Below are 14,174 nucleotides of genomic sequence, written 5' to 3'. Positions count from 1 at the left end.
TATGTTTTAGGCAGTTTTCTTCTGTTCAATTAGCATTAAATTAAACTAAAGGAGAAAGGCTCATTATCCTTCCTGGCAGCTTTATCTCTTTATTTGTTTGGGGGAAGGTTTAGAAGAAGTCCCTCTGCCTTCCTTAAACGGAAAAATACCTCTGCCCTGGCCCTGCCAGGGAGTGGATGGCTCTCTCACCAAACCCAAGGACAATTTGCATCTGAGCTAGTGGAGAAGGGGCCTCTCTCATCTTCTGGGCCTGTTGCTGATTAAAAACAAAGTAAAAATAAATGGTGTCCTTTTATTTCTTTCCTTCTTTTAGTCCCATTTATTCTAATGAGTGCTTCTAGAATGAAAATAAGTAGCGAGAACAAAATCAAGCCAACATAAGGGACCGTGACATCGTCTTATTTCTAGCAGCGACAGAAGGACAGGGGTCTGGCGCAGCAAGGTAAATTCGAGGTCCAAGAGCACCCACTCCTACCGGAGCCTGAAAGGTCAGGGGAAGGTCGGGCTGCGGGCGGGGGAGATGGAATCGGGAACCGAGCGGAAGGGGCCGGGACCAGGCTGGTACCGGTTGGGGCACTAGGCGCTGAGCGCTCGGCCTCGGAGACTGTCTTGATCCCGAGGCAGGGGCGACGTCCGGTATTGTACCCCGGTTTGGCTAATGACTGAGGGGCTAAAGCCTGGTTCCAGCCTCAGAAAGTGGTCAAGAAGCGCGCGGCGCCCGGGCATGGCTAGGCAAGGGGTGCCAGGCAGCTCCGCTCGGTTCCCTGGCTTGCTGACCCCGCCGCTCCCGGAAAGGGCCGCGAGGTCTCGGCTCGGTGCCCCGAAAGCGGCCCCGCGCTCGCAGAGGGCGGCCGGGATGGCTGTGGCCCCGCTCTCCCAGGGGGACCAGGGTGGGGAGGCAGGGTACCGCCGACTCCGTCTCCCAACCCGGGGCAAACCAGGACGAGCAACCTTCCGGCGCCCTGCGGGGTTCCCCGCACCCCATGTCGTGCAGCCTCGGCCCCGGGACCCGAGGCTGCGCGGCGAAGCTCGCGCTCTCGGCTAAATAGAGATCTCAGCCGCGCGCCGCGCCCGATCCGACCCTGCTTATTATAACAAATGTCCCGTTTGCCGAGCGGGACTTCATATTCGCCGAGAATTCATCTGAAATATTGATTTCCTCTCACTTCGCCGGCCCAAATCGATAGCGCTGCGCCCTGGCCCCATAAATCGCCTTCCCCGCGGCCGGCCCGGCTCCATCCATCACCGCGGGCCGGGCCGCGCCTCTGCCCGCCGTCCACACTTGCTGCGCGCCGGGGCGGCGGTGCCCACCGCGCCCGCCCGCCCGCCCCGATCCCGGGCCTCCGTCTCCGTACACACCTCCCCCCCTCCCCCGCACCCTCCAACCCGGGGCCTGGGTCAGGAGGCAGGGGAGAGCAGGCGCCGCGGCCGAGGACCCCGAGCGCTTTGGAAGGCCCTGGGCCGGGACGCCGCCGGAGAGGGGGTTCGGCCCCGCGGGCAGCCCAGTGCTCGCAGGCCGGACGCCCCGCGCGCGGCTCCCCGCCTGCCCCAGGGTCGGCCAGGAGGAGTCCGAGAGCAGCCGAGGGCACTCAGAGGCCCCCAGGCCCCTGACCGCGGGCTCCTTTCCCGCTGGCTTGAGGGGTGCGCGGGGCTCACGGTCCCGCCGGGGCAGCCACCGGCAAGAGCAGCGCACACCCGGAACAAGGGCTTAGAGGTCGGGGGCGGCGCGGGGCCTGAGAGCGCACAGGGTGTCCATTCTAATGGGCCGTGCAAGACGGGGGTGGGGCGCGAGGGACAGACACCCCTCTGACCCGCACGGAGAGCTCCTCACCGCTCCGTGTGGTCCGCAGAAACCAAGGCCTGGGGAGGGCGGCTCGCCGGGCCGAGGGGGACCTCGGGGCCTGAGAACGGCGCGATGGCCGCAGCGGAGAGCTAGGCCGGCGGCGCCCCCAGCTGCGTCCCCACGCAGGTGGGTCCCACGAGCGCGGAGCGTAAGCTCTCCAGCCCCACCGACCCGAGCGCACGCACGGACGCACGGCGACGCGGGGGCTCCGGGGTCCCGGCAACGCCGCGTCCTTACCGGATCTGATGGAGTTGTGAGGCATCGCCGGGGAGTCGCTCGCAGCCCGCCGAGGGCTCAGGGCTTCCTCACGCCGGTCCCCGCCGCGCCCGCCGCCACGCAGCTGCCCTGTACAGACCCAGGGGAAGGGGCGTAAGATTCGCTGTCCCCTGCTTATGCCTCCTCCCCAGGCCCTGTCCCTTAGGCTCTCATCATGTGGCAGGAGTCGGAGGATTTTTAGGCGAAGGGTGGCCCACCTCAGCCCGGCTACCTAACACACGTTTGCCCGGAGGATCAGGGATTGGGTGTTCGCCGGGGAAGCCCCAAACTCCAGCCTGGGTGCCCTCCTCCTCTGTGGCCTCGGCCTTATCCAGTTTAACTTAGGAGAGGAAAGGCTGCCAGCCTTCCTGGGACCCTCTCCCTTCTCGAATCACCGCTCTCCCCGTCAGCTTTCAGCCAACCCCTGGACAGCATACCTGGCCAGCCGGCCGCAGGCCCTCAACGCCTGGGTCCGCTCGCGAGGGTGCCCTGGGCCCTGCGTCTCTCCTCCTTCTGAAGTTTGTTCCCATCCACCCGGCATCGCCGCCCGGTTTTATCCCGCCAGGGCCCTGAGAGATGGGTCTGGAGAGGCTCGCAGGCCTCGGATTGGCTGGCTGGGTGCAGGGGGGTGCGGGAAGGGGAGGATTTTGCAAGGGGGACATGGCTGAGTGGACTCAGGAGTTAGAAACATTCGCCGGAGCTTCTGTTTCCAGCGGAGAGGGGAGAGGGAGGCAGCTGAGCCCGAACTCAGCGGGCCTGGAAATATTAGAGGAGTGGGGACATGGAGGCCTCAGAGCCTGACGATGAGGAGCTCTGGGTCCTCCTGGGGTCACTGACCGTCAGAGTGGGAGAAACAGTTTCTCTGTGATCCCCTGCAACCTTCCTCTCACCCCTGCTCCGCTGTAGGGAAGCAGCCTTTTCTTTCATAGATGGGGAACTGTTGTTTTTAAGCCTGTTTCTTAAGGTAGAAGCCTGCAAATAGGGCTGGAGATATGAGGGTCCCACCTTGTCACCACTGGTGTGGACTCCTTCCCTGAACAGCCCCTGAACCCATTCCCTCCATATCACGGAGCCGGGAACCACACCCTCACATTATGAGGCTAATGAAAATGGTCCCATAGCCTATTCAACAGGGATTCCCCTCCTGCCAAACACACATGGCCACCAGCCAGGCTTCCTTCTTGCTCCTTAAGGAGTTTGAACTTGGTAGAAGAGTTCAGAGGGCGGGCAGTGAGGGTCTAGGTCTCACTTCAACATGGGTGTCAGAAAGGGACAGGACTGAGCTGACCTCTGGCCTTGTCTGTGGGGATCAGCGGCCTTGGGAGTTGGGGGCCTGGGTGTAGATAGGAAGGGGTGTTTTGGTGGGGAATGAGCAGCCCTCTCTTTCTTCACAGGTTTTCTTTTCTGTCCAAGAGGCTGGGCCCAGGGAAGATTGTGTGGGCAGACAAATGTCTTGGCACATCTGTAGGCTGGGAGGGCAGGGCCTGGATGCTCCCCAGTTTCAGACCAGATGGCCAGACTCAGGAGCACAACTCCCTGGCCTGGAGGGACTGCTCTGGGACACAGAGGCCAGAGATGCCAGAGTGAGAGAGGAAGGAAGGGGCAGAGGAAGGGAGTTATTCACGGGGACGTGTGTGTGTGTGCATGCACAAGTGTATGTGTGCCTGTGTGTAAAAAACCACATGATTTTTGTTAATGAAAAAAAAAATCTTTCATGTTAATCTGCTTCCTCCTCCCACCCAGACTTGCTCGATTTAGTAGAATTTAATCATTTTGTGAAAAGAGGAAGAACACGCATGTCCCTAAATGAATCCTCCACATCTGTAAGTCAAGCTGTAAACAAAAACAACAGGTGCTTTATTGTCTTAAAGCTTTCTCCAAAATTGTTATTTAAAATTGCTCCGTGGTTTCCAAATGTCCAGATGCAGCGCTTCTCTGGTCAGATCCCCTGGAGAGAGAAGACCAAGGAAGGGTGTTGGGATGGATGTGGAACTCAGCACGGGTCCCACTGATGACACTGTGGGCCAGTGGGCTATTCTAGTGCCCGCCCTGCTTCTGTAGGGAGCTGTGGGGCAGGGCAATAGAGGCAAAGGCAGAGACTGTCTGCTCAAGCTTCTTCCCACCAAGGAGGCAGTGCTCCGGGTGAACCTAAAAAAGTTCTTACCTAAAAAAGTTCCACAGACCTCAGAAGGTCTTCCCAAGCCAAGGGGCTGATAGGTACTAATCAGGGAAACTCCTTCATCCATTCTTGCCAGTGCTTTGCTCCTGGTGGGCAAAACAAATCCTCCCTCCCCCCTGCCGCCCACTTTTTTTGGCAGAGGCTCTCAAAGGACAAAAACAGCAACTTATCAAAACATTCCTGTCTCCTTTGTGAGCTCATTTAAAAAATTCATTTAAATATGACAACTAAAGGTGCAAAAAAGCCATTCACATGCCTGGAGAGCGTGCTTCCCCAGACTGTAGGTGACCAGATGGCCAGGAGGAGACTCAGCAGAGAAGTTCTAGATCCAGCAAGCTATAAGAATGCAGTGAGCCCTGCTGAAGAGACAAACACAGGCGTCATGGTGCTATCTAATTAGCCAGAAATCAGTTCCGGGTTCCTTACTACTTTTGAATTTCCCTACCACCGAGGTCAAGAAAATGGTTATTAATCAGCACCGCAATTCAATCTCTTTATTCAATCTCTTTGACGGCAGTCTCCTTCTCTGCAAAATGAAGAGGTTGAAATAGGTATATATTTCAATATTTAAGTTGGATAGATTAAGATATATTAAATATATTATGTCTATTTAAATTAAAGTATGTATTTTTAAAATCCATATCTATGATCATTTTAGTTATGCATAAAAACTTAAGCCTTCCTCTGATGTTACTTGACATTTCAAAAAAAAATTTAGCATCATGACCGAGAGACTCAGATCAATGGTACATTTAGAACACACTTTTTATTATTTTTTAAGTTTATTTATTTATCTTGAGAGAGAGAGAGAGAGAGAGCATGAGCAGGGGAGGGGCAGAGAGAGAGGGAGAGAGAGAGATTCCCAAGGCTCCCTGATGTCCGTGCAGAGCCTGAAGCAGGGCTCGACCCCACAAACCATGAGATCGTGACCTGAACTGAAATCAAGAGTCTGAGCCACCAGGTATCCCTAGAACACACTTTTTATTAAAAACATTTTTTTTCCAATGTTTGTTTGTTTTTGAGAGAGAGTGAGACAGAGCAGGGGAAGGGCAGGCAGAGAGGAAGACACAGAATCTGAAGCAGGCTCCAGGCTCCGTGCTGTCAGCACAGAGCCCAATGAGGGGCTCAAACGCATGAGCCGTGAGATCATGTTCCGAGCCAAAGTTGGATGCTTAACTGACTGAGCCACCCAGGTGCCCCCCACTTGTAATTTTTTTAAAAGTATATCTGCCTCGAGTTTGTTTGTTTGTTTATTTGTTTATTTTGAAAGAGAGAAAGAGTGCATGCACGGGAGAAGGGCAGAGAGAGTGGAAGAGAGAGAACCCCAAGCAGGCTCTGCACTGTCAGTATGGAGCCTGATGTGGGGCACGAACTAACGAACCATGTGATCATGACCTGAGCTGAAATCAAGAGTCAAACACTAGCCCACACTTTTTAAAACCAACACTTTCTTCTCCAGCTTCTCTTAGATTTGACACCCATTAGGTTTTCATGCTGAGATTATCAACTGGCAACCTGTGATTCAAACCCAGTTACAATTTTTTTTAACTCAGTGTTTTTCCAAGAAAATGTAATTAATTACCAACATGAAGATCGAAAGAATAGTTCTGGCTTGCCTTTAAAAATTGGACAGATCTGGCCATAGATCTGAGTGTTTCTTTGTGGGAATGAATGTTCTTTCAGGTTTAACGTTCAAAGAGTTTAATATCCATACCAGGTATAGCTGCCTAACTCCAAGGAGTATTCTGTGATTTTTTAAATATTCTAAGTTGATCTGCGGAGGCTTCCAAAGATGGTCTTTCTTTCCAGGATTCAGCTGACATTGGCAGAGCTGGTGGTAGGGTTTGCCAGGGATGAAACTGAGGATATTCCCTAGATGTGGGATTTCTGGTACTAAAACCAAACTGCCCTAAGCAAACCAGGATGAGTTGGCCATCATAGCTGACAGAATTGGGAAGAAGGGTGGTTTAGGGTTTTCATAAGCAGCTCACAGTTTGCACTGACTACTGGTGTGGCTGTGTAATCGCACACGTGGCATCCTATCACCTTCTTGGCCCCTTGAACTCCAGCATGGACCATGGGCCTTACCTCTTAATCCTAGGAGAGGGAGAGAACCTCCCTCTCTCCTCCCCCTGTCCCACTTTGACATGCAATCTCAGAAGTTTCTCTGTGCAGACCACCCAGAAGCCAGCCTTGAAGGAAACCCTCGTCCCCCCAAACCCTGAGTGCTTACCTGTCATACCCCCTTTCCCTACAAGGGAAACAATCCTGGGGATGAAAGTTCGTTCTTAGGGAAGAAAACAGCAGCTCTGTGCTAAGAGTTAGAAGGTAAGCAGTTTAGCCCTGGCTGTGTGAAATAGGACCATTTCTTTTCTCTGAGCCTCACTTGCTCCTTCCATAGGATGTGGGTGCAGGTGGGGAGTGAGGAGGTTAAGACCCGCCTCCCAGATTTGTTGCGAGGATGAACAGAATTATGAATGTGGAAACCCTTTGAAAGTTACAGCTCTGTACAAAAGTTAATTATTATTCGGCCACAAAGGCTGGGCAATACTTCCAAGGGTAGAAAGAAAACTTCTCTAAAACATTGCTGTAGAAGTCAGTCCCTTTAATCCCCTCCCCAAAGTACTGGGGAGTTTATCAAGCAGCCATGTGAACCACTGGGTGATGGGCAGGTGAGAGGGGGAGGAAAGGGCCAGTGAGCCTGCACTGGGGGTGCAGGGTGGGCTGTGGAAGGGGGGAGGGGGAAGGAAGAAGGGGAGAAGGGGGAAGAGGGGGCGAGGGAGGGTGTCTCTGAGGGGAGCTGGGCATAAGGGTGTCAGAGCAGAGCTCCCAGCCTTGCTAACTTCACCATTTCACAGAGGGCAGAAGTGTTAAGGGCACCTGCCACCTTTGCCCCACCCTCTCCCCTCACAGACTTGCCCAGTGGAGCCGCAGCCACCTGGGATTTCTACCCCGTCCCCACACCTCAGGAAATGGCTGACAGCCTGCCCGGAGGCCTCCTCGTTGCCCAGCCAGAGAATCAATCATTAATTAGCCCGTGTGCCACCCCTCCCCCTCAGGCTCTCCAAACACAGAAATAGAAATACAGGTCCTGGCAGGTGAAAGGAAAGGCCCCGCTTGTGGAAGGCAGTTTGGAAAAAGCCACCAGTGGCATTTGTCCAGTTTGTTTTGGGCTGGAGATGCATCCTGGGCACGCATCTCTCAAGCTCTTTGCCTACCCCGCAGCCTTCGGTGGCTGTGTCTGGGGGGTCTGTAGGCCACCTGAGTAGGAAAGAGCCTCCTTGGGGAAGCAGAGAGGAGGGTGACAGGAGAAGACGGGAACAATAGACGGAGGGGATACCAGCTGTCAACTTTTTTCTAGTTTTAAGAGCTTTTTAAAAGTTACAAATAATAAACCAGGCCTTTTTGGCAACCCATTTTGCAGATGAGAAAACTGAGCCCCCGAGAAGGTAGGTAGCATGTCCAAGTTTACCCGGCTGGTAGGTGGCTGACTCGATGACCGAATAAGCACTCGTGATCCAGGCCCTGCCTTCTCAGTGTTGGAAATTCTGCTTACCCCATCCTAGTTGCTCCCTCTCCCGAGTGCCTATTCACCCACCAGTCAGGAAGGAAGGTTCTGGAACCCAAGGAGTGGCCAGAGTGAGGTCAGACCCTCATGGCCAGAAAACTTTCCTGTCCCAGGAGAGGAGAGCTGCTCACTCAGCAGGAATGCCCTCCTCTTGGCTAGGCCCCTGGTCCAGCCCAGAACAGCAAGAGTCAGGGCACAAGAATCTTCTCAGGCCTATGCCAGGGCCCTGGAGTGGTCTGTCTTCCTGACAGCTGTTTTTGGGGAGGCACCAAGGAAAAAACCCAGACTCAGGGCTCTTCATCAGACTCCAGGCTGGCTTTGTTCTCTGTGGCCTTGGAATGCCAGAGGTTCCTGTGGTTCACACAAACCACAGAACAGAGCATGGCCTCCCCTACCCCTCAGCAGTGCCCGGAGCCCTGATGAAAGGACCAGGAGACCCTGGTGGTTGGGGAGCAGGGTTGGGGGAGAGGTTGACGGATAGAGAGGATTCAGGAGATCTAATCTGTCTTTTGTCTCTACCCTTCACTACTGCCTCGCTCCCGGAAGGCTTCCCGCATGCTGAGCAGAGTGATCCTGGACACTTTGCCAGACTTTGGGCCTCCTCCGAACTCAGGACCTCTTGCATTCTTCTGGAGAGCCCCTGCCTTCCCTGCATTTGGAGGAGCAGCCTTGAGGGTTTACCACTTTGGAGCCCGAATTTTGTATCTGTGACTCAGTGCCCCAGCAATATGTCCATCCTGGCTGTTCTACGTCCCCCACGTGAGGGTGGACACAGCATCACCTTGAGGGAATGCTAAGCATGGCATTTCTTTCCGATAACAACTATTATTTACTATGTATTATTAAATACTAGGGACTGTTGAGTACCTTATAGACACCCAGTGAAGCCAAGTTTTGAGGCAACTGGGACATAGAGGTTGCTCTGGGTCACCTCATTGCCGAGCAGTAGAGCCAGGATCCGAACCGAGGCTCATCTAAGACCTGAGCCCGCATTCTCTCCACTGCCCCACGAGGTGTTTCCAGGGCACGGAGGGCCAGGGAGCCCCAGGGGAACAAATTAGAAGACAAACTAGAAAATGAGTCTCGTTTGTCAGTTTCAGGGGCCACCCGTGGCCGACTGGGAAGAAGCTTGACCCTTAGTAATGAGACCGAGGCTTCCTCGGCCCTCCGAGAGGCCAGGTAAAGGAAAGAATAAAAAACAAGGCAAAGGTTGGGGTCACCGTGCATTCCACCTCGCCCTCGCGAAATTCCCATGCACTTGGCAAAGCGCAGGCACAGAACTCATTTGTGGCAAGAATGAGTGAGTCGGATACATTTTTCTTTTTCTTTTGTCTTCAGCTTTATTGAGATATAACTCACAAATTAAATTGTAAGATATTTCAGGTGTACATCATGGTGAATATCTGTATACATCGTGAAAGGATCCCCACTATCTAGTTAATGAACACATCCATCACCTCACAGATCTCTCTCTCTCTCTCTCTTTGGTGAGAACGTTTTCCTAGCAAATGTTAACAATGTGTTCTCTCAGCAAGTGTTAATCATGACAGTCACAGTGTTTTACGTTAGATCCTCAGACCTTAAACCTATACACTTTGGTAAGCTTTGTTTAAATTTTTTCCCCTCATTTTTAGGCATGTCATCTAAGGTAGCATTTTCCTTTTGCTCGTCCTAAGCTCTTCTCCTCTGAACCTCATAGAGTATGCTGTGGTCTTGCTGCTTTCCCTGTCGTGTTACAGGCTTTGAGCATGTCTGCTCAAGAGACTTCATTTTTCCAAGTGGAATCACTTCCCTCAGGCTCACCGCAGAGTAGAGAGAGCCCGGAGCCCTGAGGAAGGATCTTTTTCCCGCTTGCACCATGACACTGCCCTCCACGATGCAGGGACAGTGTAGGTAAGAGTCAGGACCACAGAGCTGGCGGTCCGGCAGCCAAAGCTGGGATCCTGGCACATTCCTGCACTGGCTGTGTGACTTTCTCCCAATTGCCCGATCACATTTCTCTGAGCCGCAGTTTCTGAGTCTGAGAAGTGAGACGACTAAGGGTACTTCTCTTTTATTATATTGTGGTGATTAAGTCAGACAAAGTGCTTGGAACGCAACGGGTGCTCAGTAAGTATTAGTGACTGACAGTAAAACTAGCCACGGTAAAGCTTGTAGAGACCACGATTCGTAGACCTTGGGGAATGTCACTGTCTCCATACTCAACACCGGCAGACTCTGGAGGTTCTAAAGGTGGTAATGGAGTGAGGGGGCTGGGGAGAAAGAGGATGGAACATGGATGTTTTGTTTGTTTGTTGGTTTGTTTATTTATAGATTATACACATAACATATCATAAATAATTCAAACAGTCATGATAAATGTCTCCCTTCCTCCAGCCTTTAGCCTGAGGTAACCGCATTATCTATTTGATGTTTGTCCTTCCAGAACTTTGCTATTCATACCTATGTTTGTGGCCCGTAGAAAGTCTGACCTTTGTTTTAGGAGTGTGTGTTTCAGCATCCATAGTAGCATACTGGATGTAAATCTCACTCTGCAAGTTGCTTTTTTTTTTTTTTTGCTTAGCAATGTCTTGAACATCTTTGCATCTTAGGACATAGCTCTACCTTGTTCTTTTGAACTTCTCAATCACAGTCCAAAATATGGATATAATGCATATATAATATATGCATATATATTGCATATAAGTCTCCCCCTTTCCATGTATTTTTCTCTCTCACTTTTTTTCTCATTAAAATGTTCTGCAATGAACTCTTTGTGCACATGTGTGAATATTTTCCTGGTGAGACGGAAAATGAGAAACGGAATTGTGGGGCTCCTTTAAAATAGGCGGGATTCATTGGCTGTCCAGTAGTTTAGTCTGGCTTCTTTTTTCATTACTCTTGAATATGCCTTTAAAGATTGAAGGTAAGCAGGTTGGGCAGAGGAAGAAGTGAGGTACCTGTAAGGTTTCCTTATCCAAGGTCATGGTCATCCTCTAGACAATGACCAAGATGTACAGAAGTCAGGGTGGGTGTCGTGACTGGGGGATGCTCTTCATCCTGAGAACATTCCTGACTGCTCACAACTAATCGGGGAATGGAAAGAGGGTGTACCCCAGCCCCCTGGGATCCCAAGGCCACTTCCATAGATCAAACTGGGTGGCTGTGTTACGTTCCCTCCTTCAGAATTCAAGAGACAGATGGCCCCTCAAGCTTGAGACCCAGTGTCTCCATTCCAGAGCCTCAGGAGTTGTGAGCTCAGAATCAGAGAGCCCTGGGTCTGTGACACAGCCCTACTCTGAGCTATGTGAACTTGGAAAAGCCACTCACTCACTCTGATTCTCAGGTCTGTCATGCTTAGTATAAAAAAAAAAACATATATATTCACGTCCTATCAATAGGGTGCTGTGAAAGTGGTTTGTAAACTGTTAAGAAATGGAGAAATGTGAAGGATAATGAACTTGAAGCAGTTATGGTGATGAATATAACACCAGGGTGACCTCACCAGGAGAGCCTTTCTCCTTCCTTCCCTCTCTCTCTCCTTCCCTCTCTTTCCATGAATTCAGTTGCACAGATATTTACTGAGCACCTACCAAGTCCTGGGCACCCTGCTAGGACCTGGGAACACAGTGGAAACTGTGCAAAACAAGAATCACATCCTCGTGGAATAAATAGGCAGGTTCTTGCAGGGAGGTGTGCTACGTGCCATGACAGAGCAGGAGTGGAGAGGGGAGGTGTGAGGAGCATAGAGCAGGGCACCTCGCAGAGTCTTAGCTGTTCAGAAGGGACCTCTCAGCAGATATTGGAAGAAAGAAATGCAACCAGCCAGGCAAACAGAGGAATGGGAGAAAGTGAAGATCAAATATTCTGGTATGGGCCAAAAAATAGTTCACAATGTGAAGAAGGTCCAGGAGGCACCAGGCACATTTAGGGACATTTCTCACTGTAGTGAGAAATCAAGTACAATTATAGTGTGTGTGTGCGTGTGTGTGTGTGTGTGTGTGTGTGTATGCAGGTATGGTAGGGGCTGAGAGATGGGACTGGGACAGTGTACAGGGTTAGATCACTGATGTCCTTATAGACTTGTTAATGGAATTAGACTTTATTCTAAATGCAAGGCGAATGTCTGAAAGGATTTTAGCAGGGGAAAAGGAATGGCCAGACTTATGTTTTATTATTATTATTATTATTATTATATTTAAAGCTTAAAGTTTATTTATTCTGAGAGAGAGAGCAGGAGAGGGGCAGAAAGAGAGGGAGAGACAGAATCCTAAGCAGTGTCTGCACTGTCAGCACAGAGCCCGATGTGGGGCTCAAACTCACGAACCGTGAGATCATGACCTGGGCAGAAGTCAGATGCTTAACTGACTGAGCCACCCAGGTGCCCCTAGACTTATGTTTTAGAAAGTTCTTCCTTGCTGCAATGTGGACAATGGGTTGGAGGAAGCCACATGACAGGCTGGAAGAGGCTGTGTGACCATGGTTCTCTGAGTGGTGACAGAAGCAGTGGGGCTGGAGAGAAGCAATGTTGGGGATGGGGTAGTGGAAATATTGCCCTACTTAGCTGTTGACTCTTGATTTCATCCTTGTTCTGGTGGTGACAGGCTGCAGCCCCGTGAAGACCAGATTGAATGTAAGTGATAGTCCTGTCCTATCTTCCTATATCCCCTGGAGGGCTCAGACCTTGGGTCTCCCCCAGATTGTAGCCACTGCAGGTCAGTCTGGTTCTTCTCACCTCAAAACCTCAATGGCCAAGGGGAAGTTTCTGTCTGATGACAGATCCGACAAGAGAGGATAGAGATCTTGGTTCAGGACCCAGATTGTCATAGACCAGCTGATGGGATAGGGAGGAGGCATGTGCCTCAAGTTGCCCAAGGTTTATGGATTTCAAACCCTACCCCAACCTTGACACCAATAACACCCTTGGGGCTGAACAACAGACAAATGCTGAATGGGATGGAGGGGGTGAAAAGGTATGCAAAGGGTGTTTGCTTCTACACAGGGCAGTGAAAAAAGAGAATTGGCTGACAGGAAGTTAGGGTCCCAGGCTTGGGACTGAGTTACAGACCTTGGGGACGTCACTCAGCTTCTCGGACCTTGGTGTCCCCATCTTCATAAAGAAGGAGAGTGTGGGAGCTGGCACGTGTACTGGCTCCCAAGTAATAACATAGAGGAGTATTTCTTAGAGTGATTCCTTGAGCAAAAAACACTCTACACACTATCTCTAAACCCAAGTTTTCTCGTTTTCAATACAAAGTGCTTAAGGATAGCTTCTTGTTTAATCTCATTGGGTTGGTTCTTGGGAGCCACTGTGTGTGAAAGCACTTTGAAAACTCTTAAGCTGTAATAATACTATAGCCTGATATCACTCTTTATGGTGAACAAATGCTGTCATACCCATGATTTCGTTTAATACATTTGTCAGTACATACGTGTATTACTGTTGCTATGTGTATCTACTATATAATAACGTGTAATGCTACATATAATATACATCAAATATGCTGGCATGATTTCTAATATGTTCCAATGCATATTCAGTTGGACTCTCACTCAGAGAAAATGACAAAGCTCTGACAGTGGCCTCCCAAGTCCTCCTCCATCAGGGCATGTCACCTGTCACTTCCCTCATACATCTCCTCTCCTCGCTCCCTCTTTTATTCTGTTCCAGCCACACTGGCCTCTTGGCCTTCCTCAAATATGCCAGGCTTGCTCTCATCCCATTAGCCTGATGCTTGTCCCTCACCTCCAAGTCTTGGCCCAAATCACCTTCTCAGTGAATCCCTCTCCAGTCCCCCTTATTGCAACCCTCTCCCTGACTCTTTATCCCTGTTCCTCTGCTTTATTTCTCTCCACCACTGACATATTATATTTATCACTTATTTATTTGTTTGTCACCTGTTCTCTCCCTCCCCCGCCCCCTGTAACAGATAAGTGGCATGAGGGCAAGGAGTGCTCATCACTTTTGTTCCCCATGCCTGTTATAGTGCCTGGTACATAGGAGGGGCTCAGTAAACATTGGTGCTTGCGTGCGTGTTCGCTGGAATGAATGGTAGCAGCAAGGATAACACAATGACTTTATTGTGACCAAGTGGTGCTGGGCACTGGACACACAGCAGTTAACAAGACAAACACTGGGCCAAAGTCTCAGCCGTGTGTGCCCCCCATTGGTTCTTGGCAGCTGGCGGTAGAAGCAGAAACTCAGTAGCCCTTAACTTTTTACCTGGGAATGCCGCCTGCCTGCTGCTTTTTTGTTACAGGCAGCTGAGGATGCTCTGAGTACAATCCGGGTGGAAGTCGGGCTCAGGCCCTGGCCAGGGTCAATGAGAGGTGTACAGGGAGCAGCCTCC

The 14,174-nt window shown here is 51.1% G+C and overlaps 1 protein-coding gene across 1 annotated transcript in view; it reads right to left on the bottom strand.

Moving 5' to 3' along the window:
* The window catches only part of PAX8 (paired box 8), a 62,289-nt gene extending 55,772 nt beyond the window's left edge, over positions 1 to 6,517 (bottom strand). The window contains exons 1-2 of the mRNA XM_042930331.1: positions 6,511 to 6,517; positions 2,081 to 2,188 (exon numbers count right to left, since the gene is read on the bottom strand). Of these exons, the coding sequence (XP_042786265.1) occupies positions 2,081 to 2,188; positions 6,511 to 6,517 (115 nt within the window). The remainder of the gene's footprint in view (positions 1 to 2,080; positions 2,189 to 6,510) is intronic.
* Positions 6,518 to 14,174: the final 7,657 nt, after the last annotated feature.

The sequence above is a fragment of the Panthera leo genome, chromosome A3 (genome assembly GCF_018350215.1).
Source record: "Panthera leo isolate Ple1 chromosome A3, P.leo_Ple1_pat1.1, whole genome shotgun sequence".
Classification (NCBI taxonomy): Eukaryota; Metazoa; Chordata; class Mammalia; order Carnivora; family Felidae; genus Panthera; species Panthera leo.
The sequence above is the reverse complement of the archived record's forward strand: the minus strand, read 5'-3'. Positions and strand labels throughout refer to the sequence as shown.